The sequence below is a fragment of the Trichogramma pretiosum genome, unplaced genomic scaffold, assembly GCF_000599845.2.
Source record: "Trichogramma pretiosum strain Unisexual culture from Peru unplaced genomic scaffold, Tpre_2.0 scaffold5, whole genome shotgun sequence".
NCBI lineage: Eukaryota > Metazoa > Arthropoda > Insecta > Hymenoptera > Trichogrammatidae > Trichogramma > Trichogramma pretiosum.
The window spans coordinates 992,658-1,016,575 of record NW_019641672.1 but is presented as its reverse complement, the minus strand read 5'-3'; the positions used below and the strand labels follow the sequence as shown (position 1 = coordinate 1,016,575).

The 23,918-nt window shown below is 43.7% G+C and overlaps 4 protein-coding genes across 10 annotated transcripts; 3 read left to right on the top strand and 1 right to left on the bottom strand.

Annotated features, from left to right (window-relative positions):
• The first annotated feature begins 181 nt into the window (after positions 1-181).
• Positions 182-6,117, top strand: LOC106650369 (serologically defined colon cancer antigen 8 homolog). 4 transcript variants are annotated; one of them, XM_023460506.1, is made up of 9 exons: positions 182-190; positions 1,871-2,005; positions 2,100-2,448; positions 2,514-3,324; positions 3,387-3,625; positions 3,690-3,831; positions 4,316-4,433; positions 5,255-5,340; positions 5,414-6,117. In XM_023460506.1, the coding sequence occupies exons 2-9, from the start codon at positions 1,893-1,895 to the stop codon at positions 6,016-6,018; spliced, it is 2,463 nt and encodes an 820-aa protein (XP_023316274.1). In that variant the 5' UTR covers positions 182-190; positions 1,871-1,892; the 3' UTR covers positions 6,019-6,117. The 4 variants fall into 4 exon arrangements, with proteins under 4 accessions (XP_023316274.1, XP_014223810.2, XP_014223811.1 ...); XM_014368324.2 differs by lacking the exon at positions 182-190 and adding an exon at positions 417-857; XM_014368325.2 differs by lacking the exon at positions 182-190 and adding an exon at positions 789-865.
• A 388-nt stretch (positions 6,118-6,505) lies between these two features.
• On the top strand, positions 6,506-8,466 carry LOC106650363 (p53 and DNA damage-regulated protein 1-like). 4 transcript variants are annotated; one of them, XM_014368316.2, is made up of 3 exons: positions 6,506-6,759; positions 7,915-8,146; positions 8,219-8,466. In XM_014368316.2, the coding sequence occupies exons 2-3, from the start codon at positions 7,918-7,920 to the stop codon at positions 8,386-8,388; spliced, it is 399 nt and encodes a 132-aa protein (XP_014223802.1). In that variant the 5' UTR covers positions 6,506-6,759; positions 7,915-7,917; the 3' UTR covers positions 8,389-8,466. The 4 variants fall into 4 exon arrangements, with proteins under 4 accessions (XP_014223802.1, XP_014223801.1, XP_014223800.1 ...); XM_014368315.1 differs by lacking the exon at positions 8,219-8,466 and adding an exon at positions 6,922-7,842 and having other exon boundaries at positions 7,915-8,007; XM_023460438.1 differs by lacking the exon at positions 6,506-6,759 and adding an exon at positions 7,760-7,842.
• LOC106650362 (decapping nuclease DXO homolog) lies at positions 8,360-9,922 on the bottom strand. The gene is made up of 4 exons (XM_014368313.2): positions 9,481-9,922; positions 9,196-9,419; positions 8,761-9,125; positions 8,360-8,694 (listed from the first exon to the last, which is right to left on the bottom strand). The coding sequence occupies exons 1-4, from the start codon at positions 9,807-9,809 to the stop codon at positions 8,461-8,463; spliced, it is 1,152 nt and encodes a 383-aa protein (XP_014223799.1). The 5' UTR covers positions 9,810-9,922; the 3' UTR covers positions 8,360-8,460.
• Positions 9,923-11,229: 1,307 nt separating this feature from the next.
• On the top strand, positions 11,230-14,048 carry LOC106650454 (calcium and integrin-binding family member 3-like). The gene is made up of 5 exons (XM_014368443.2): positions 11,230-11,410; positions 11,665-11,785; positions 13,339-13,395; positions 13,555-13,660; positions 13,831-14,048. Exons 1-5 carry the CDS (start codon positions 11,325-11,327, stop codon positions 14,046-14,048), a joined length of 588 nt encoding a protein of 195 aa, XP_014223929.1. The 5' UTR covers positions 11,230-11,324.
• Positions 14,049-23,918: the final 9,870 nt, after the last annotated feature.

The following is a 23,918-nucleotide window of genomic DNA, read 5'->3' as shown; positions in this document are numbered from 1 at the left end:
CGCAAAGCGACACCGAACAGGTAGATCTCGTAAGGGAAGCGTTGCGAAAACGTCGGGGCTCTGTAGCAAATAGCAATATCGTTTTCAACGATTCCAAAGTGTTATGAATTAAAGCTCGTGGAAGAACAAGCAAGTATACGAAAGCGTGCCCGATTCTTTCGCTGCCCGCGATGTGCTTCCGAGAGCTCGCGTAAGTACGTATGCGCAATTCGGTTTCGCGTGCCCGCGCGGATCACGCACGCGAAAGCGCAGGACGGCACGCGACGCGCGATGTAAAATGCCGCTGCCACGCTAGCTAGCTAGCTAGCTAAAGCGCTGTATATAGAGAGACACGGCGCAAGTTGGACTTTATATTACGGCCCATCGATTTTCTGGCTGGTAGCAGGCTCGAAGGTGTACATATACAATACGTGTGTGTGTGTGTGTGCAGGCTCGTTGTCTCGCATAAAGCTCGAACCCTCCGCGGCCCGACTGACTGGCAGTCTATAACGCGAGGGTGAGATGTCGAGGTGGTGGAACTGCTGCTGCGTTCATCGGCCCGTGCAATCGCCCCACGCCGCCTCCTATCTATCTTCGCCGATCATACTTACGAGTCCGCGGCGACCGGCGAGTAGTACAGGCGGCAGGCAGCAGCTACTACTGCCGCCGACCAATCTGCATTCGGCCTGCAGACGCCGACTCTTTTACAATCCGTCCGCGGGCAGTGGCTGCACGAATCGGAGCGGCAGTAACAAAAGCATTAGCAGCAGCAGCAGGTGCACCGGTCACGTCCGCCCGGCTTCCAAGCTCGCCGTCTCGTCAACGGGCCTCGCGCTTTGCTCGCCTGGTAGCGGCGGCTTCAGACGCACGAGGACCAGGTACCAAGGTCTATAATCTCATCTTCTTGCACGTTCGACTCGCGCGATCGACGGCTTCGACGTGCCGAGGGCGTACGAAGAATAGCAATTATATTTACTTCGCCGCTGTGAAAAATTTCATTTTAATAATTGTCGTCGAGTTGTTTAAAAAAACACGTGCTTTACTTGTATATAAGAGTGTAAGTTTTACGCACCCACACAGTAGTAGTAGTAGTAGTAGTAGTAGTAGTAGCAGGTATTGAACGCACTCGTGAGGCGATAAGGACACCAGCGCGCGTATGTGAATATTTAATGATGTATATAATAGCATACGGGGCCTCGGCTGTTCTTGGACTAGCGTGAATCATTCGCTCACCCTCGTGACAAGTCGAAACTTTTTGTTCTTGGACATGCGGCAGTGTGTATTTTATATACGTACAAAATTACGTGTAAAATTAATGGTACAGTTTGCGCTAGCAGCACGTACGACGAAAAAGCTCAAAAATAAAGGATATCGTGCTATTTTCAGACGCCAATAAAATTATTACTTTCATTAAGCGTAAAAAGAGAAACGATTGAAAAGCTATTTAAAGCGACTCGACTCTTTAAAGCGAAGATGTACCGCACACGCGTTATAGAATCGCGAAAGAAGCACCGTATCATTATGCAAAATGCTCGAAAGCTCTAGCGTGTGCGTGCACTTGCAGCTACTTCGTCGGGATCGGCGCGGCCCGCGAGCGTGTCCCGTTTCAGCTCGCTCGTATAGTTATATATCTGCGCATCTAAATCGTTTCGGCTTCCCGTGTGTGTGCAAAAGCTCAGCTTGCGGAGCGGCCGCCCGCAAAAGTTTGTTCGATTCTCTCTTACTTTATACGGCGACGTGCCTATACAGATATATACACATGCCTGCATATGAAAACTGTCTGTGTGTGTGCCTTGTGTGCACCGCCAAAGAATTTATAGCTGGAGTGCTTGAAACGCGAAAACTTGGCTCTCTATATACTTTTTTTCTGTACTTTTATTCGTTGAAACAGGCGATCGACGACGAGCAGCAGAATGGACGTGATCCGCAGAAAGTATCCCAATCACACGGAAATGGCGTATCGCGAGGCGGTGGCCAAGCTCAAATATCTTCTGGCCGAATCCTACGCCCCGAAAATGTCGCACTCGTAATGAAAATGATTCTCTCCTCTCCTCAATTTTTTTTATCGTTTGCAAAATCAATCTAACGCTGATTACGAATGCTTCATCCATGTCTAAAAGTAACGCGATGCTCTCGGGAAAGCGCTACTACAGAGACGATCAGCAGCAGCAAGACGAGTACTTGGACGACGGGACGGGAGCGGATGCGCAAAGCCTGACGAGTCTCGTCCCGGCGACCGACGGGCCCGCGTCGAAACGGGCCGACCAGAGCGCCGTGATGACTCTGCAGCCCGTTCGCGGGGGCGCCAAGTACAACTCGTATCCGTCGACGAGATCGCACGCCGTCGTACCAGCGCCGGCCGAGCTGACGTCCTTCATCGAGAGGCAGGAGGAGTACATCGAGCAGTTGGAGCGGGAGTCGCACTGCTGTCGGGAGGAGTTGAAGAACCTCGTGGAAAAAGTCAAAGAGGTATAACGCGTAATACCGAAAGCGTCGATATTTTATAAAGATATTTTATATATTGTAAAAATCAGGTGATCGCGGAAAACGAGGCGCTGCAAGACAAGAGCGGCGCGTCGAACAACAAATCGTCGAGCTTGCAGGTGAAATCGATCCTGCTGGACGGCGGTGGCAGTTATGCCACGAGCAGCAGCTGCCTCGACGATCAGTTCACGAAGCGCGACGACTTCTCGCCCAAATTGACCTCGTCGACGTCGGGTCGGCTGGGACAGCAGCTCGAGGGCCCGAGCATCGTGTTCGAGTCGCGCATAAGCGAGCTCGAGGCGCAGCTGACGCAGACGCGGCTGGAGCTGCGCAAGGCCCGCGAGGAGAACCAGCGCAACCTCGGCAGGCTGGCCGAGCGGGGCGGCGACGACGCCCAGATACACCTGGAGCTCGAGCGGGCCCTGAGGGAGCGCCGCGAACTCGACTCCCGGGCGGACGAGCTGCAGCGCGAGCTCGCGAGGATCAGGGCGCACGAGGTGGAGGTGGAGCAGCGCAGCAGGCGGGCTTTGGAGCTGGCCCAGCAGGCCGAGATCGACAAGAGCCAGGCCGAGCTCGAGGTCAAACGGCTCAGAGACGAGCTCGAGCGCAGGCAGGACAAGCTTAGGGAGGCCCTCCACGAGACCAATCGGCGCTGCATCGAGGAGAAGAAGCTGGCCGAGAGGAAGTTCAGCCAGCAGATGGAGCAGCTCTCGGCGGACATGGCCTCGCACTGGGAGGCCGCCAGCAAGTCCCACCTCGAGTCCGAGAAGCAGAGGTGGGACATCGCCGAGCTCAAGAAGCAGCTGATACAGAAGGCTGCCCTCGTCGACGAGCTCAAAGCCGACTTTTTCAACAAAACCGGTGAGTGACTGTCGAAGAAAACGAACGACAACAACAACTATTTTCACGGCGCGCTTTTATAGCCAAAGTGCAGGAGGAGCTCGGACAGGTTCTCGCCGAGAAGGACGCCGCCCTGGAGGAGCTGTCGGCCGCGCAGCTGCGGGCCGAGCGCAGCGAGAGGCAGGCCAAGCAGGAGCAGGCGCGCATGCAGGGCGAGCTCAACTCGTACAAGGGCCGTTTGGAGCGTGCCGACGCGGATCTCGTGCACGCGCGCCGCGAAAATCTCCGACTGACCGAGGAGATAGCCGCCCTCGAGAAAGAAGTTAGTCAAATATCGAGGCAATTGAAAAATTTGAAGCTCACTTTGCTCTCCTCTCTGCTCGCAGATCAACATGAGTAAGTTGATGGGCGAGACTCGGGTGGGCGCTGGCCAGCCCCTGAAGGCTGTCGTCGACAAGCCCGCCAGCAAGAACGGCGACAAGGACAAGGAGTTGGCTTCCTTGATACTCGATCTCGAGAGCAAACAGGGTGAGTGACCGATAACCGCCGGCTGTTTAACCCATTTTGCATACGTATTTCCGGTATACACTTGTTTATATTATGTGGCTGTATTGTGTATGTTAGGTACATTGTCCGTTGACCTTGTTCCTTTTTTTCTTTTCTTTTTTTTTTTACGTATAATTACGAAACTGTTGAAGAACTCGAATAAATATACTGTAATCCGATACGACACGCGAGTTGTAAAAGTTTAAAACGACTGAATTGCTTGAGCTTTTTTTAATTGTACATAATGAAATCTGTAAATATATATACATGTCAATACGTGGTGTGAGACATCGGCTTGTTTGAACGAATTTTTTTGTCACGAAAACAAAAGAAAATTATATACATATGTATAAAAACCGACACTCTGCCTAGCGCACGAGCAGCAGGTATCAAATTTTTTTGGCCAAACGTTTCGAATCGAAACTGACGTGTTTTGTCTCTCTTTTCTCTCTATTTGATTGAATAGCTAAAACGGTCGCCACACTCGAAGACTCGTTGAGCAAACAGGCATCGCTCGTCACGCGACTGACTGCCGAATGCCAATCTCTCACACAGCGCTTGGAAGCTAACGACCAGAAACACAAGTACTTGGACTATAAAATGTTTAATTTAAAACTAAAGAAAACGAAGAAGAAACGAGTCTCCTGACGACGAGTCGATCGCAACTTTTCGCAGTCAGGCGATTCGTGATTCTTCCAAGACGTTTAGACTCTTATACGTTTTACTTTTTATTTTACGCTAAAAAACCGCTATGAACTTTCGGCTGGACGTAAAACTATGTAATATCGCACCGATCTCGCACAAATAATTTCTCGATCTATTTTAAATAAGCTTGTAGAACAAACGCATCCTTTCTCGTGCACCTACCAAGTAGTTGTCTAAAGAAAAAGAAAGAATTGTCAACGAGAGCTACACAATAGAGCCGAGTACGATAGCTAAGCTATAAAATGTGTAATTAGCAGGGGGGGTCACCGAGCAAGTAGACGACGATGATGCGGCTGCCTTGATGCCATCGCAAAAGAAGCGCCGTGTTAAGGTCGATCTCAAAGTTAAAGTAATACCGAAAAAGAAGTTATTGCAGGCTCAATCGGATACCCCCTCAAAGGTGCCTAATCCAGTAGTTTAAATCTTTATCAACAATTTATTAAAGTCTCTCAGTATCTGCATTTTTCTTATATACTATCTTTTTTTTTCCTTCCTTTTTCTATTTTAATACTTAACAATCTTTTGGAATAAAGTAAGCTGTTTGTGCTTAACTAACATTGACTTTTGATTTGTCTTCAAATTAATTCTGTCGTAGCTTTGATGATAATCTTTTGATAAATTTTTCTTGTTACTCATTATCAAGCAATTAGAATCACTTTTATCTCTAACGGAAATTCGATTGTATATCTTGCTTCATTAGGAAAGAAATGGCCGATCTTCAAAGCAACATAAAATATTTATCGAATAAAATGAAGGAGTCGTTAGAGATCGAGGATTGCACAACAGGTAAAGCCTCCTATTGAAAAATGTTCAAATCTCGTTACTCAAATACTGGTCGATTATTGTTTACACCTACTAGAAGAACATCACAAGCACAGCCGGCCGAGCAACGTATTCAGCAAGGAGAAAACTCCGCCGTCGGGTTTATATAGCATCGAGGAGGACGATGGCGACGGCGTCGACGACAACTACGACGACGATCGGGACGACGCGAACGATCCCGGCGACAACGACCAGGACCTCGATCAAGCATCGGAACTGGACTTGCGACAGCAGCATCAATTTTCCGCCCCGACTACGCTGGAGGACACGTCCAAGGACGTGATCAGCAACGACGACGACGACCCGTACGCCATACACAGCGACGACGTCGCCCTCGAGGACGAGAACATACCTCTGGATTACGTGGCGCAGCCCGAGGCCTACGGCGACGAGTACGCCGTCAATCAGCAGCACTACGATCCGCAGCAGTACGAGCAGTACGCCGACTACGATCCCGCCCAGTATCCGGACTATTACGCCCAAGCCGATTACGATCAGCAGCAGCAGCAGCAGGTCGCGGGACAGCAGGAGCAGCACTACGGCGTGGACGGCTACGATCCGGACGGTTCGGCGTCGGCGACGACTTACGACGAGCAGAGTTACGAAGCTGCAGCCGCTTATTCGGCCGCTAATGACAAATGAAAAAGTTGTATACTTGTTGGTCGAGCGCGTTAACGACCGTTGATTCCACCTTTTCTTGCGTTATATTCCTCGTGTTTGCAAAAAGTTATATTTGCCATAGTTTATAGCGATGTATGATACATATTAACTACATGTAAAATAAATAGATTTTATAGAAACGTACCCTAGTTCATTTCAAATTACCGTCTTGAAAATGTTCCTGTACATAGATATTTCACAGTAGTTGCATAAAAGTTGCGTTTTCAGAGTTAAGATGCCAAAGATCCCCGAAGAATAATAGTTAAAACTATCGATTCAATTACGAAACGTAATACTGTGGATAAAAATAAGTTACATTTTGAATTTTAATGATTATTAATTGAAAAATAGAATTGAAATATAAATGTATGTATTTTAAATCTGAAACTTTTTCCCGCGAAAACATTCACGCGGACATCTTCACTACACGCAGTTTTCATCATCCTGTAATGCGTCGTCTGCTTTTTCAGTCGCTTCTGTCAGTTGTCACTAAAGCACTGAATAATTATCGCACAGATTCATCAAAATAATACTTAAAATTTATCAAATCTAAAATTTAGAATTAAGAGTGTTATTATAATTGTAGTTGACATAAAGTATTTTTATCGATGAACTAAGTGGTTGTAGATTAAAGTCTAAAACAAGTCTCTCAACTCCTAACCTGTTTTTTTTCAAATAAAGAAGACAACGTTTTGTTCTTACTGGAAGAAAAAAAATTAAAACGTAAGTAAATTTTAGGGAATTGACAATTTACGATGTCTCTTCCAACAAATAACTATTTGCTTGCACTTGGACAAGTGTCGTTTAAAAATTTCGTTCGAGAAAAAAACGAAAATTTGTCATCAAACAATGACTTAAAGTTGAAGCATGATCTTGATTTCAAAGGAGATGACGCTAAAATAGCTTATGAAGAAATTATATCTCTAGAAAGTCAAACGAAAAATTCAAAACCCAAATCGACTCTTCAAAAAAGTGATAAACAGATCTTATCAAAGCCAATGGAAAAAACGATAATTACTGACGTGAACGTTTTATTTAAAGCTGTAGAAAGAGGTGATTCAAAGTTTGTTCAAGAACATTTTAGTAAGAATAATGTTAATATTGTGGATCCATTTGGTTGGACACCGTTAATGACAGCTGCATACTCAGGGCATAAAGAAATAGTACATAATTTAATATGTTTAGGAGCGAAACTTAAAACCAAAGAAAAATCAGGGCTCACAGCACTCGATTTAGCAATTAAAAAACAACACTATGATATAGTGAATATACTAAAACAAAAAAATTACAAACAAACAAAAAAGCAATCCTCAATCAACTCATTGACTTCAGAAAACAATAAAAAAGTAACTGATGTAGAATTATATTGTGATCTTTGTGAATTAAATTATAAGGAATCTTCAAAAGCAAAACATGAAGCATCAATTCTACATGTTTTTAATAGCAAACCTAAAGTGAAAAATACATTTTATGGAATTTCAAAACAAAATAAAGGATATCAAATAATGCTTAATACTGGATGGGACGAAGAAGGTGGATTAGGTCCATCTGGTGAAGGTCAAAAATACCCAGTTAAGACTATATTAAAGAGAGACCGGAAAGGTTTAGGTCAAGGAAAACAAAAAGAGGCTAAAGTAACTCATTTTAAACCTGGAGATGTCAATGCTGTTAAACATGCAAATTTTAAAAGTAATGTAAAAAAAAAAGAATTTAGTCGAAAAGACAGAGAGAGGCAGCTCAGCAGAGAAGCAGCTTTCAGCAAGCGACTTAGACAAGAGTTATGATGATACAATAATACATTCTGAAGTAAATAAATATATTTTTCATTTTTTTAAGAACTTTTAATATTATAAATTTTTATCATTATTTTTTTTACAGATAATGGATGACACAAAGAAAAAAATGCTCGATTATTTGACTACAATTGAAGAAAAAGGTGTTGAAATTTTAATTGATAAACAAGAAATAATTGGTCTCGATAAAAGAAGAAATGACGATAGAGTTGGAATGAGAGCGTTGCAACAACAGAAAGCAGATAAATGTTGGATCACTGTAGGCCCTTTGATAATGAAAATGGATTCAAAAAAAGCTGAAGAATTATTAAAAAATGGTTTGACTAATTTACAATACTTTTAATTACTATATTCTAAAGTAAAATTTTAAAAAATCTTTCATTTTACAGATCAAAAGCAATGTGATATTCAAATCAATATATTAAGAAGTGATTTAAAAGTCAAAGTGAATGAACTGCGTAAAATGGAGTACAATCCACCAGTTCCTGGACTTAACTTGAAACCCATGTCAAAAGAAGAAATGTCAGCCTTAAATCAGATATGGGGACAATCAGTTTAGTAATCAAGTTTTTTATTTGCATGTGCGTTAAAAATATTTTTAAAGAGTTTATAAAAAAATATTTTTTTGCAATTAAAAACTATTGTCTCTTGAAGCAACTATTTTGTTTACTGGATCCGTAAACCAGTGTGGTAAAAATGCTAATTCTGAATCACCAGGTAGAATTTCTAATTCAACTTGTCTACTATTTGCAGGCTTGTAGAATTTATAAATGCATTTGTCGTGATCTTGTTTAACAACAGTTTTTAAGTGATTCAGAAACTGTTCACAAAATTTTAAGCAATCTTCAACATACCAATTGTATTCCTAAAATTAACCCAAAGTTAGAAATAAATTTTTATATTTTATAAACAAATAAATAAAAATGTTTACCCTCAAATCATGTTCAAGCGATTGCACTGACTTTTTATCTACTCTATAGACAATTCCTTTATGACTTCTATTACCGCAAAAAAGATCTCTTACTCCAACCAGATAACTTTGGCACCACCATCTAATAACTTTTCTATACCAATATTCTAGATTAGTGTGTCTGTTTAGTTCTTTACTGGTTTTAAACTCAACAAAGTTTATTTTGTTCCAATCAATTGGTTCTTCTAACAAAACATCAGAATCAACAGCGTCCATTTCTGCAGGATACAATAATTGCATATCATTTAATTTAGTTGTATAAACGCAACTAAACTCTGACCCTTCATTAACTGGTTCATATGTCCGTGGCATTGACTTAGGGTGATCTAAAAAATGAATTTTGGTATGAAAAATGTTTGAATTTTGTGTAATTAAGTTTATCTTGGATTTCATTACCTGCAGTCATGTATTGTTCAAATTTAAAACCATATGATGTGAATTTAAGATCATTAGGTGTTCGGTTGAGCTGTTCATGTTTTTGCTCTTCTGTGTCATATGAACATATATAAATAGTACCATGAAATTTTACAGCACATAATATCCAAGCTAAAGAATCATCATAATTTGAAGTTGCAATTTTTGTCAATGTTCCTCGATAACATATAAATTCTGGTTTCAACCTATAAAAATAATTATTATAAATAGAAAGAAGTTTATTCATAATGTTACCAAGAAAAGTACCATCTACTTGGTTCTGGTTGAGGATCAAGCGTTATTTTATTATAATTATTAAGAATCCAGGTAAGTATAAAATCAATTCTTTCGTCCTTCCCAACTGGTTTTCTGATAGCTTTGTCAAGTCCATTATTTAAATTCAAGTGAACTCTTCGTTCACGCAGCATACATTTGCTCAAGTAAACTAATTGCGAATAATCTCCCACATAATCTCTTTTTCCTCCTTGCATATTCAAACTAAAGTACCCAATTATATTAGGTTTTTCAAATTTTGGACGCTCTTTTTTTCCTTGATTACAATCAAACCACCAAGTTGAATTGTTTTGAGACGTCATTTTGAGACTTGGAATTTGAATGTTAGATTATCACAGCTCTTCTGAAGTAAACAATAACACGTTTCGAAACTCCTGTTTCAAAACATATATACGTAGATGTCACAGTTATGCAGTTTAGCTGGTAAAGTAAATGCATTGAAGTTGAGGTTATATAGCCGAAGTGTCGTACGGACGCATGCGCGCTTACCGTAGAAAATTATTTTAAAAATTTTCCGAAAAAATGAACTCATCAGTGAATTACCAAACGATTCAATTAATACTCGTTATTTTCAATTTTACATTCACTTTAAGTTTATCAATTGTGATAGGATATTATTCGTTACGGTAAAATTCTCCGCATCGTAAGTTTTTGGAGTTTTTGGATGGGTCGCTTAAAAAACACGCGCAATCGTCTATTATGTCAGATCATGAAGTACCGCATTATAAATCGGTCGTCAAAATTCGTCGAGATTGAGCAAACAATTAGCGAGTGCTAAAATCAAATGAAAATATAAATGTGAGGTGCATATAGCGATATTCATGTAAATTTGTGAAAAATTGCTCGACGAACACTTGCCCGTGATACGTGTCAAGCTCTTTGTCAACATCATCGTGTCTCAGCTGTAACTTACATGGCTGCTAATTGGTGCGTGTGATTTGAGAAAAAAAAACTCGGAGTTTTTAGCGCAGAGACGCCCGACATTCTTTGTCAGAGCGATCGTAATAATCCCGCTTACAATATGGGAAAATGTATCGCACGGTCTTAGTTTCTCGGTATTCACGGGAATTATAATGTAAAATCACGCGGGGACTCTCATTTCCTGGGGGTTCGCGCGCTTACAGCAGGTCGGAGCGTAGACACGAAATATCTGAATATGCATTACTGTATACCTATACTGTATAGCAATAGCAGCTATTGAATGAGAGAGTTTTCGAGCTCCCCTTGGCGCGCGACAACATTAGGTCCCTTTTTTTTCGTACGGAAATTTTCAGAATGTATCCCTCTATTGTGACGATCGTGCCCGTCGTAGCTCGCTGTATATACAGGTATTATAGGTATAGGCCGCAACCAACATAACTACCACATAGTGCCGATGTATGGCTAACAGTAGTTTTCGCTGCACACACATACGCATTATTACACTGGATCATGCAGGACCCATGCGTGTCGCAACCTATATTCCAGCACGGGGTGGTTGTTCATTACTTTTTACTTCTTTTTTCCACGTAGGTGTTACCTGAAACGTCCTTGCGCGCACGAGCTTATTAATGTACAAGAGGGGTGTGCCGCGAGGTAAAGTAGCGAACTCGGCGCGAATCGGCGCACCCTTAACCGACTTTGCAGCGAATGTCGCGGAGGGTACACACACGCACACTCGATCGTTCACTCTCGGAGAACGACGAGGATAAAAAGTCGACCGTATACGCGCGAATGAGAGACAATCTCGAGACTCTTTGCGGCGCGAGCTTCCGGATTTTTCCTTCTCTGTTTCTCTTCTCGCACACTCCATTTGCGCGTGTACTCGAGTGGAAAACATGGGCAATAAAGTCGCGACTTTCAGCGAGGAACAGCTCGAGGATTATCAGGACTGCACCTACTTCACGCGCAAAGAGATACTCAGGTAAACGAGGCTACACGTTAACCGTTTGACCGGGAAGATATTTCAAAGATATCTCTCCGTAATTTCGAAATCGCTTGTTTGTTTTTTGTCTTTCGATTCCACGAAAGCAAGGGACTAAATGTGATTTTTCAAGTAATTAGAAAGCGATCGCAAAAAAAAGATGTGGCATCGAATAATATATTTTCTAACAAAATAAAAAAAATCAAAACCGATAAACTCGACGACGGAGTTAATTTTTTCTTTCGACTCCCTAGATTGTACAAACGTTTTCGAGAAATGGCTGATCCAGGAATGGTTCCACGTAGCATGACACCGCACGAGGCCTCATCTCTGCGACTACCACTCGATTATTTAGCCAGAATACCCGAGTTAAAGGTGTGTGTTTGTGTGATTGAGAACGTACACGTATATATCCCGCCTATATAAATTGTGTGTGTGTCAGGGGCTCTCTTTCTCTCGGCCTAGCTTTCGCATCCCATTTCACCTTGTCCTCTCTCTCCCTCTTTCTCCCCTTTTTTAACTTTTCAATGCACAAACGAATATTACATTTGAATTTTTTTTTAAGCAACAGCGAATGATTTTTCTTTTTTACCGTTGGACAAAGCTTTGTAAGATCATTGCGCGTTTTCTTCTGCTCGAGGACTCGCAAAACTGTATAAATGTCATAACTACGTTTTAATATTTGTATGCATGAACACGTATTGTGCAAAAGAAAAACATCCTCAAAAATTGTCAGTATGTGTAAGTATTTTTTTTCCAAGCGATTGCGTTATATATCGCTCTCGGCGCACCGAGCTTATTATTATAATCGTTACACATGCGCCGCGCGCGACCATGTACGATATAATACATAAACGCGTATACGTTTATAAGCTTCGAATATTAACGTATATAAATGAATCGTTTTGAACATTTTCGTGCGCTTGTATTTGTACGCTCGTGTATGTGGTATAATACATAAGTTTGAACGACTTATTTAATTTCTCACTTTTGAGTCTTATAAAAAAGTACGTATATATAAAGGCATGGCCCAGGTATAAATGTGTAAGTGTATAAGAGAGACCGAGAGCGAGAGAGAGAAAAAAACCGGTTCTTCTTTCTTTCTTTCTTTCTCTCTCGAGTGCGCTCGCGAAACAGAATGATTTTCATTTTGGAACAGGTTGTCCAGTTTCGCGAGAGCATTCATATTATATACCCAGAAAGATGAGAATTGATTGAAGTTTTCAATGAGATTTCATAGAGGCACACAAGAGTATATGCACAACATTATCGCGTCATATATAGTCATCATCGTCGCGGAGCAATATAATGATTCATACCTGCTCGATCGAATTCATTCGCGTCTGATTTTTCGAAAGTTTCGCAATCCTCGGGGAGATTTTATTCGTTTATTCAAGTAGACTATATCAGCTCTCGATTGTTGTGAACGAGCGAAGTGAACGAAAATATTAAAAATACTGTAAAAAAATTTTGCGCTGCACGCGGCTTCAGCGCGCTAAGATCCTATTTCTCTCTCTTTCGGGGTTTTTCTGCGCTCACACGCATTATAACGCACGCGAAGCAGCAGCAGCAACAGATTTTTTTCCTGCACGAGAATGTTATAATAGGCAGAGAGCCGCACACACACAAGCGCGTGCAGAAACTTTCGGCCGTTAAAAATCGAGCATACATATACTCTTGGCTCTCGGCACATCACGCAGGTAAAATGAAATAATAAAAAAAAAAAAAAAAAAACAGAGAGAGAGAAGAAGTAAGGAGCCAGCAGCAGCTCACCCTCTTTTTCTCTCATTCGGCTCTCTTTTGCTCTTTCTTTCTCTTGGCTTTCTCTCGCACGCGCATAAATACGAACGCACACGCGTACGCGTATAACACACGTATATATAGAGGTGGCCCTAGTATATATGTGTGCGTGTATACATGTACTGCAGGAGAATCCATTCAGAGAACGGATCGGGCGTGTATTCACGAGGAACAGTTTGGACAACGTTACAGCGAGCACTTCGGGCCAACAGCAGCAGCAGCAGCAAACATCGTTGCCGAGCGATGCCTCGATTTCTTCCTCTCAACGTTGCAACGAGAGCAGCGGCGACGCGCAACATCGCCTCGATGTCGACTGCGACGATCGGCAAAATAACGACGGCCAGGACGAAAATATCGGAATATGCTTCGAGGACTTTCTCGAAATGATGTCGGTCTTCTCGGAGCACGCCCCGCGCGATCTCAAAGTTTACTACGCTTTCAGAATTTACGGTACCTTATATACATATGCAATATATATATGTGTAACGATATGCACGATGTTATTCGCGATTAATCATCGCATCTCGCGTGTACACGAGAAATTAAATTTTCGAAAGTATAATACTTTTTGCTCTTTCTGTTTCTCTGGCGTATATATGCGTGTGTGGGGGCCCGGGCAGATTTCGACGAGGACGGCCTGGTGGGCCCGAGCGACTTGGAGCGCACGTGCCGGCAATTGGTGCGCGGGGCATTGGCCGACGACGAGGTGACGACCGTCTGCCAGAAGGTGCTCGAGGAGAGCGACATCGACGGCGACGGCGCCCTGTCCTACCTCGAGTTCGAGCACGTCGTCACTCGGGCCTCGGACTTTTTGGCCACCTTTCACATACGCATCTGAACGCAGATGGACAAAAATAAAAGATATATATAATTCGGAGCCGTTGATTCGCCGTCCGTTTATTATTACTGTATCATTGCTGTATGCGAGAGTTTCGAGAGGATGCATTATAATACATAAATTATTGTATCTATAAAGTTATTCTGTAAATCGGCAAGAGCGCAGCAGATGGATCGAGCGTCTCCGGTGCTGTGTAATGCACATAATGTCCCCTTATATACACCAGCAAACGATCCTTTAACTCGCACGCATTGTTCTCTCTTTCTCTCTCGCTCGTTGCCTCCGCTGCTGCTCTCTGTTCTTTCTTTTTGGGCGAAATTTCGAGAGAACGAGATGTTGCATGCTATACCTCTACCAATATACCTTGTCTGTTGCACGTGTACGCTATATATATACATATAAAAGTGTATAAGGGGCTCCCCCTTAAAGAGTAGTGCGAATCTCGATCTTGTGGACTTTCTCAAGGTTAAGGGGAGAGCTCTCGACGCGGTAAGTATATATACTCGCACTCGTCGTCGCATGGGATATATAGGTAGATGCTGCCTGCGAGAACACGAACACTCGAGCCGCGCAGCGAACTGCACATCCAGTCATCTGACCCTTCGACCCCTTACACACATGCACACACACACTCGCACGAACTTGCTCATTATATATATTTATATGCGCGCGAGCTCGCGCTTGTACTTGGTAAAATTCGGCTTTCCCATAGTCGATGCGGCGCGCATATTATGCACCTAAAACGTGTATGCATAGGAATACAGGCATGCTTTTACGCGTTTAGCCGCGCGGTCGCACGTTTAGGTAAGGTATCTGCTGGAGGGCTAAAATAATCGGAGCAACGGAACAATTTCATCGAACTTAATCCCTCGCTCGCAAACGTAATATAGATGTAGCCTCGTGAAAATTCATTTTAAGATGAGCCGTATAATGTGTCGTATGGCGAGCCGCAAACCAACGATCGCGATTGATTCGCTCGCACGAGTTCAACGAAATATACTTGTGTATTAACGACGAAAATGTTTTTATAAATCGAGGCCTGACGTGGTTATATACGTGTATATATATCGGACATATAGGCAAGCGAAACCGATGATCGTGTCTGCGCCGTATATACCTACGTGGTATCTTCCCGAGCTGTAAGGAAGAATCTCTTTTACTCGTCCAAGGCCAACTGGTCGTTTGACCAGTTTCGCCCTCGCCCACCTCCCTCCTGTGTGCCGGCTGTATATACTACACGGCTGACTATACGGCAGTAACACAGCCACGAGAGGAGCTCGAGACTTTCTGCCCGCTTGCCGTATATATATATTATACGAGTTCGGAGCGAGAGAAAGAATTGCATCTTACGTGTGGGTATATGTACTTTGCTGGACTTGCTGCTGCGCCGGCGAAAAAGAGAAAGAGAGAGAGAGAGAGCAAAAACGAGCTTTAGCGTATTACGTTATGCATACACAGCACGCATAATACAGAGCTATATACTCGTCCGTATTCATTTTCTTTTGGGCGAGTATCGCGTACCTACATTTATTTCATATATTAAAGTAAAGTAAGGATAAATTGACACGTGGTAACCACTGTCCTAATCTGCACAATGATATTTCGTACTTCTCGAACACAATCTCGTACAATTCTCAAGTGATATTTGCAAGTTTTTGGAGGTGTCGATTTGTCCTAACTTTCTTCTTCCTTTTCTATCTCATCGATTTTCTCCCATAAAGGCGAGCGTTGAATTTTTATTCTATAAAAGAGAAGACGCCACGAAAAGGAAAAATAGACGACGTATCCCTAAAGGAGATGCAGGCGCAGCTTGCTCGGCCCCATAATGTGCACGAGCAAAAACAAAACAAAATGAGAGAAAAAAAAGTAAAGAAGAGCAGAGAAACGAAAAGGAAGGGTTCGCGCTCCTCTCGGGCTCTCTTTCTCTCTTACTCTCGCGCACAGCAAGCGAAGAGTTAGGATAATACAAGGTGAGTATATATAAAAGTTACGGAATGTTGCTTGACCAGCTTCTCTCTCTTGCTCGCTCGCGCGCGCGGTAAGTGTGCAGGCAGGCACAGGCAGGCAAGCAGGCAGCGATCCCCCGCGCTCGGCCAAGGCATATACGTTTTAAGACGTCGTCTTCGTCGATGCTGTTATACGTTCTTCCCCTTGAAAAACACGCGCACCTCTTATAATGGCATATAACACGAGTGCAGCAGAAGCTGCAGCACCATCTCGGCCCATCTTCCTCGGGCTTGTTTTTTCTTTTCTTTTTGGTTGAGTATAGCGCGCGCGCGCTCGCCCCCGAACTTGGAACATCCCGCCTCGCCTATTCCCAAATCGGAGTCTCGATCGCTTTCTCCTCTACTCTCGTCCTGTTCTTTTTTTCTCGCCGTTTCGGCCAAAAAATCGCGCGCCGACTTTACGATCGTGGCTGCATTTCGGCCGAATAAAAGTGTGTAAAAGAGAGAGAGAGAAGAGAGCGAGCAGCGATCTCGAGGCAGCAGAGCTTTGTTCTTCTCTCTCTCTATATATATACGTATAATGCTCTCGCGCGCGAACAAACGCGGATGGGGTTGAGGAGCATGTCGCTCATATGCATAACCGGTATACGAACACACTCGTTGCAGCAGCAGCAGTCCCGAAGAGACGGAGAAAGAAGTTGGCTCCAAGCCGCACAGCCGAGAGAAAGAGAGAACGCGTCGTCGTTCGTTGCCGCTGCTGCATCTGCAGCAACTTCGGCATCGGACTTACGCTCACTCAGCTTCGGCCTTATAATATACCGTATAGCACGCAGGAGGCAGTTATATTACAGGTATAGACGCAGAGTAAGAGAGAGAGGAGAAAGAAAGCATATAGGTATAAGGATCCTATATACGACTCTGCTACCTTAAAGCTGCTTGTATACCATGAGATCGGCCGCACGCTACGTTAGGGGAAGCTTATAACGTGAAAAGAGAGATGCTTCTTTCTCTCTCTCTCTCTCGCGTGAGAGAAAACTAATGTTAACAATGGAATCGTGAACGTAACGCGCGTACGTGTGTGCGTTCGATCGATGGGTTCGAGCTTAAAATATATCTATAACCCCGGCCTGAGACAAAGAAACTTATTGATTGAATGTATGAAATGACGAAATTCGCCGAAACATTAGTCTTTTGGATAAAGTTAGAGCCAGTCAGAGCTATAACGTGAGGAGAAAGCAGTGCAAGCTTTATACGCGGACACAGTTTTTCCCTTATGTCTATCCATATTTGTATATATATCGATATATTCGCGCTCGCCGTGCACCTATTTTATAATATTCTGTAATGTTACTCGAGCGCGAGCCAGCACGAGCGTAGGCGCGCACCAACTCGCACGCACACGGACTCTAGAGAGAAAGAGCGAGCGAGCGAGCGAGTAGGCTTATGCATTATCAAATGTGACATCATCGCTGATCATATAAAATATGATCGTTTTCATGTGTACGCTTGTCCGAGACACGCGTTTAATAATAAATATAATAGTGTACGAGCGTACAAAACTCGTCGTCGTACGCACGTCGTCATCCAAGGACTTTAACCTCGCGCGACGTCGATCGACTTATTTCATACTCGTGTATTCCGTCTTGGTGTGTAGGTTGGCGCGAGCGTTTATTCCGCGCAGCGTCTCTCGAGCGGCCAACTTATGTATCTTCTTGTGTATATGTGTGTGCTGTAAAATTCGCGGAGGCACACGTGCGTATTTGCGGAGTACAGCAGGAGCGCCTCGTCTCTTTTTTATTTTTTTCTTTCCTTTTACCGCGCTTATACACTATTACCTAAATCGCGTCATTTTCTCCTATGCGAAACCGTTTCTCGGAATTTTCCTCGCTCGCCCGTAGTGCGACTACTTCCGAAACTAAACATTTTTTTTTCGCTCCCTCGCACGTATGCTGCTCCTTTCTTCTTGTCGCGCGCCGCAAAACAACGGTGGCCGCTTGGACGTTACTCCGAATACGAGCGCAGGCCTCGCGGATAATCCTCGTAAGCGGAATAATAATGATACAATAACGTAATTTATTCGCGAGGCACGCTCGTTACAAAAAAAAAAAAAAAAAATAAAATAAAATAAAATAAAATAAATACACAACGTCTCGCTGCCGATGCTTTTTTTCCTTCAGCTTCATCAAGGCCGCGAATCGTCCGGCGGAAGTCCAAGGGCATATCTCGTTTTTGGAGCGCTCGCACTTTGCGCCTCGCGATACTCTATTCACATCAGCCTGTACTCTCTGCGTGTGCGTTTAATTTTAACGCGTAACAGTGCGCGCCTGTATGTATATCCGTATATATGTAATCACAGACTCGAGCGTAATTTAAGTAACGTGTAATTCTTTTAACAAATTAAAGAAAATTTCTGTGCCAGTTGTACGCGCTACGTTAGTGTAGTGGCGGCGGCAGCTATAAAAAGAAAGAAAGAGACGCCAGGGCTTATGCATCGGAATGCGTACCTTTTTTCCTCTTTGTTCTCTGTCTCTTTTTCTTTCTTTTTTTTTTGTTCTTTGCTGTATATATATGCATACGTATATAGTTATAATATACCTATGCCGTGGCCGTTTGGCGATGAAGAACGAGTAATATAGCGTTGTACTGCACCTATGCCCTGGCCATTATAATGGGCCTTCTTTCTCTTTTCTCTGATTTCTTAGTCTCTTTCTCTCTCTTTCTCTCTCTCTCGGCGAGGCGCTCGCGGAGGAGCTGACGTCATATCGGGCGGATCATTTGAACAAGCCAATGAGAAGAGGCTTAACAGAGCGCTGCACACCGTGTGGACGGGATCTTTGGCTCAGCACGACGGAGCGACTCTCGGTGGAGCGAGGCTAAAGAGCGCGCGGGGTCTCTCCTAAAAATGTTTTCGCACGGCCAAAATGAGCCGCAGCGAGGAGGGTGCTATGGGAAGGGGAGGAGAAGGGAGGCAAAGAAACAGAGAAAGAGAGAGAGAGAGAGAGCGAGCGAATCGGCGGCGCAAATCGTCGCCGTCGCCGCCGCCGCCGATGTGTGTGCCGCCAACCGAGCGCAAATCTCTCGCCGCGAGCCAGGCCTCCACAACGAGCCAGTTTCTCGCTAGCTTCCGAACTGGATGGTTCGCACGGCTCGCAGTAGGACCCGCGCACGCGGCAAAGCTACTCTCGACGGCCCAATAATAATCGACATTAGCGACTTGTTCATTTTTTTACTCACTTTTCTTTTCATTTTTTCTAATTTCACTTGCATTTCTATTTCATTCGGCTCTTGTCGATGAATTTGATAATTGTCGAAGCATTTGTTGAGAATAATACGCGAGACTGCTGCCAGCGTGCGTTTTTTTTTTGAGTGTCTCTACTGCTGCTGCTGCATTGGATTACACATACGTACTTGCTCTTTTTCCATTTTCGATTCGCACGTACGTATGATTAATCGAACCTTCACACGGAAGTGCAACGATTTTGTATTGGCTGTAAACATTTTCAACGTCGCAGCTGGTGCTCTCAGGTATTCGTGTTATTTTATTGCTCATTTTTTGTTGAACATATTTGGACCGTAGTAGTGCATAATAACTCCATTTCGTACTTGTACCGATCCCATAGAACTTACACTTCCTCTTTCTTCTTGAGTAAACGAAGGCGCGGCGGCGGCGGCGGTGACGGTGGCGGCGAGCACCTACCTGTTGTGTGTTGCTGCTGCTGTTGCCTCGCCGCCACCGCATGAGGAGAGAAAGGAGCGGCCTTTTCTCGCGCGACATGCTGCCATATACATACATACACACGATGACTACGACGACGACGACGACGACGATACACGTACGCACATTCATACACGCCGACGATTTTACACAACGTGGCTCTTTGCTATCACTCCGTCTCCGTTGCCGCGCGCGACAAATTATCAATTCGCATTGTACACACGGCTCTAACGTTTCGACCTTATCGTCGTTCTCTTCGCTCGACTTCTTTTTCCAGTTAATCTGGAGCACGTGCGTGCTGCAAAAATATACCTTTTTATCGCGGCGGGCCACTTGTGTGTGTTCTGTGAATAACGCGCCTCGAGAGAACCCGCAAACTGCGGTGACCTTCGCGCACGGCTTTAACACTATTCATGCCCACCGGCGCTAATTCGGCGAATTTCTTCGGCTCGATACTTTTTTTTTTCTTTATTTCGCTCTCATTAAGATGCAACGAACTGTTTTATAAGCTCGACTCGCGAACGAGTATTTTACGTGGGCTCTCTCGCAACTTTCTCTTCGCGAATAAACTCGTATATGCACGCGAAAGAAAGAGAGAGAAAGAGAGAATGAAATAACGAGTTTCGAAACCTTTCTCGGCGCTGCAGCACGAGCCGCCGCCGCTGTTGCCTTTTATTTTTTCGTCAATCGGTTACTCTCGCTGCTCGCGTAGGTTACGTGCACACACTCGGTACATACGAGCACACGCGGTGGCGGGGCTCGCACGAAAAACCAGTCGAAATTCCAAGGTCTGTGCGCGCCTCGCGGCAAATTCGTCTGGCTCTCTTTGTCGTCGTCGTCGTCGTAGTTGTTCGCTGTCGTCATCGTCGTCGCGACCCGCATTTTGTTTCATGACCGCGACAGAGAGAGAGCCTGATAAAAACGAGTAATGAGCACCATTGTGTCACGTGTCACTCCCCGTTCTTTCTCGCGCGACGTAAATTTGCCACATATCGCGATGCGCAGAATAACGCGCCTCGCGACGCTCAACATACGAAAGGTGAATGAATGAATTTTTTTTGCCTTGCCTACCATCTGTCTACTTTCCACACTCCGACACTCGGTGTGTTATGTAAAACACTTAATTGCCTTTTTACAGCCTTCCTCGTGCACACATAAGTAAGATGTTTAATAGTTACGAGCTCTCACTCGCTCATAGATCAGCGGTGGCGGTGGACGTGCGGCAAGAGCAGGAGGACGACTGGCGTTCGTTTTTTTGGTGATCGAAGATTTTTGGCTCGGACATTTTCTTTGGTTATCTAGCTGTATGAGTTTATTTGTACTTCATAAAGCTAGGTTACCGGAGTTAAGATCCTCGCCGTTTCAGCGCAAATAATAAATAACAAAACGGAAAAACATAATCATCGTTAGCAGCAATTCGGAGCAGTAAGTTTTACGCTTCGTCGATCAAGATTTCATCGATTTAATTGGGACCATCGGCCGTGCATCGCTCGCATAGCACTTTCATCGTAATGATTTCCAATAAACAATGTAATTTATAATAGTACATAAGGTAAAAATGACTAATTGTGCGCGTCCTCTCTCTCTCTCTATATTTCTCAGTGCGCGATGAAAATGCGGCAACTATATCAAGTGCGTGAAAAGTTTCTCTTTTCGAACGATACATGTAATGGTTATTACGACGCAACAATAATGGTATTCAACGATGGTTACGAGACGAACGTGTAAACATTTCTCGACGAAACGAGAGGAATATACATATATCGTGCTTACTCTCGTTGGCAACGCGCGCGACAACTGCCTCGAACTCGATGTGGTCGAGTGAGGAAACGACTTGTTGCTTCGGAATTCGCCTACAAGTGGATTCGCTCGTCGGCATAATGTAACGCGTTCATTCTGGTTCGAGTATATTTTTTTTCAGTTCATTTATCAACACGAAATTGATCTCTTGAATATGATTGTGATTTAAAAATAAATATAAATGTATGATAAGTTTCAAATTGTACGTAATATTATCTTACTATCGTTGAATCAAAGGCAAATGTAGACATACTTATACAATCCCAAAAAGTTGACTGAAAATAAAGTTAGAATCCCTACTTATGCAATATTTCATTTTTTTTTTTTTTTGTTGCTATGCGTCGATGGCGCGAGGAACGGAGAAATTTTCAGGCATAGAGATCAAGGACGATACGCTCGACGAAGGAGAGAGACACGTGTATATGTGCGCCTTGTAAGTATATGTATAGGATATACACGCATACACACACACCCAGACATATTCTAAAGAGGGAGAAAATGAGAGAAAGAGATGGATACGAATAAGAGACGAACCGGCGAAGCAGTAAAGCAAATTCCCACACGTTTCGTACGTTACACACACACACACACACAGGCCTCGCAAACCGAACTTCACATATGTATAAAGCTGCTAAACTAGCGAATGTATAGCGACGTAATACGTATTCGTGTATACGTGTGGGTCTATGTACTCAATATATCATTACAATGTATGTAAACTCGAGCGCACATTTTTTTCCGGGCCTACTTGGTGCTGCCGAGTACGAGAGGAGCGCGAGACAAAATATATCATAAGCTTAATAAAGTAATCATGCCGGTTCAATGAAATTAGACAGATATAATATGCGTAATACATTTTCGGAGTCAATGTGTAAGGGTAGAATAATATACTATGTACAAGTTTTACACATATCGTGCATAAGCATACCGTAATCGCGCGAGGCGAATAAATTTTTATAATAATATCGTCACGGGAAAATCCTCGCGTTATAGTTTCTACTTGGAAAAAAAAAACAGTATTTCCGGTATATCAGCGCACAGCCTGGAATTTCGTCTATTGTTCTATACGCGCGCCCGAGCACACGGGCGGCTCTTATGGTTCGTGCACGCGTCCGAACGCACAGCACACGCACGCACACACGCGTCTCGGCAAACATATACATATATAGCATCGAGCGAGGAAATGCGCGCCATGTGCACGCGGTCGCGCGATATGGGAGACCGCACACCCGCGGATGATGATACCGTACTACTCTGCTGCTACATTACATGCGGGAAGTGACTTTTTTGCCTTGGAGAAATTAAATTTCTAGCCCCCTTTTATTTTTAGTTTGTTATCAATTTGAGATATAAATTGAAAATGGCAACGAACTACAAAAGGGAAATGAAACGAATTGACTCGGTTGCGATTTTCGGGTATTAGGCGCGCGCGCGCTCTACAGTCTGCGTGCGTGTCACATTTGCCGGCTGCGAATCTCGCTGCTCGCACGATTATTATACGCGAGCTTAAAAATATCGAATGTCGCAGATGGCGCCACGTCTTTAGACTGCTGATACGAGTGCTTGGCTTCTGCTGACATCTGAGAGATAGCAATGTTGGCGACATTCCGCCCGTTTCCGCAGGTGCTTCAAATGTAGCAATGTATCTATCTATGTGTATGCACGTTTGCGATGTTTGGATCATGTACAACGTTCTCGACTCATATGTTCATCCTGTAATGTAGCACGTGTTGACGCAAATACTCGGTTATTATTGTCACAACAGTAGAGCGAGTTTTTCCAATTTAGCTTTGATATTTCCCATTGGAATTTTGGCTAAACACATGCGAAACGGTGTTCTCGGTGTATATATGTGTATTTATCGGGATCGAGCGACTTATTTATTTATTTTTTTTTTTTAATTACCCATTTTACATACAGCAAACCACAAAAAACGATAACAAGGCTCGATTGTTGCCTCAATGATGTTGACAATCGTGGCGATGAATGTTTTTAATCGATCAAGCAATATTGCCCGAATGATTCGTAATGCCTCGTCATCGATTTTATCCGTATCACTCGTGCTACGAGTTAGTTTATTACGAAGAGTGTGATCCCCGGCTCGCTCTTCCAAGTATACAGCGAAAAGTCCGAAATTACTCGCATGGTTAAAAAATTTGCCTACTGATCAATACACGAAAGCACGCCGCCGCTCTGTTCCAGTACATTCGACCATTACACGAGTACCCGAAAATATCGTACCTAATATCGATCGCCGATGATCGTGAAAGCTCTAGAAAACGTAATTCTATATTTGTATTTTTCGAGCGAGCCAAGAGTATCGTTGGTTGTAACGGACATCAGCTGCGAGCCCGATGAGTCCATGTTTATCCTCGATATTTATTATCTTCGAGCACGTTGCTCCGCGAA

Coding starts and splice junctions, on each gene's coding strand:
- LOC106650369 (XM_014368324.2), top strand. CDS start 502: ATGTCGAGGTGGTGGAACTGCTGCTGCGTTCATCGGCCCGTGCAATCG. Junction 858..1,870: donor TTCAGACGCACGAGGACCAG/GTACCAAGGTCT, acceptor TCGTTGAAACAG/GCGATCGACGACGAGCAGCA. Junction 2,006..2,099: donor GCCCCGAAAATGTCGCACTC/GTAATGAAAATG, acceptor CATGTCTAAAAG/TAACGCGATGCTCTCGGGAA.
- LOC106650363 (XM_014368314.1), top strand. CDS start 6,792: ATGTCTCTTCCAACAAATAACTATTTGCTTGCACTTGGACAAGTGTCG.
- LOC106650362 (XM_014368313.2), bottom strand. CDS start 9,809: ATGACGTCTCAAAACAATTCAACTTGGTGGTTTGATTGTAATCAAGGA. Junction 9,420..9,480: donor CAACCAGAACCAAGTAGATG/GTACTTTTCTTG, acceptor TTATTTTTATAG/GTTGAAACCAGAATTTATAT. Junction 8,695..8,760: donor CGCTTGAACATGATTTGAGG/GTAAACATTTTT, acceptor GGTTAATTTTAG/GAATACAATTGGTATGTTGA.
- LOC106650454 (XM_014368443.2), top strand. CDS start 11,325: ATGGGCAATAAAGTCGCGACTTTCAGCGAGGAACAGCTCGAGGATTAT. Junction 11,411..11,664: donor ACGCGCAAAGAGATACTCAG/GTAAACGAGGCT, acceptor TCGACTCCCTAG/ATTGTACAAACGTTTTCGAG. Junction 13,661..13,830: donor CTACGCTTTCAGAATTTACG/GTACCTTATATA, acceptor GGGCCCGGGCAG/ATTTCGACGAGGACGGCCTG.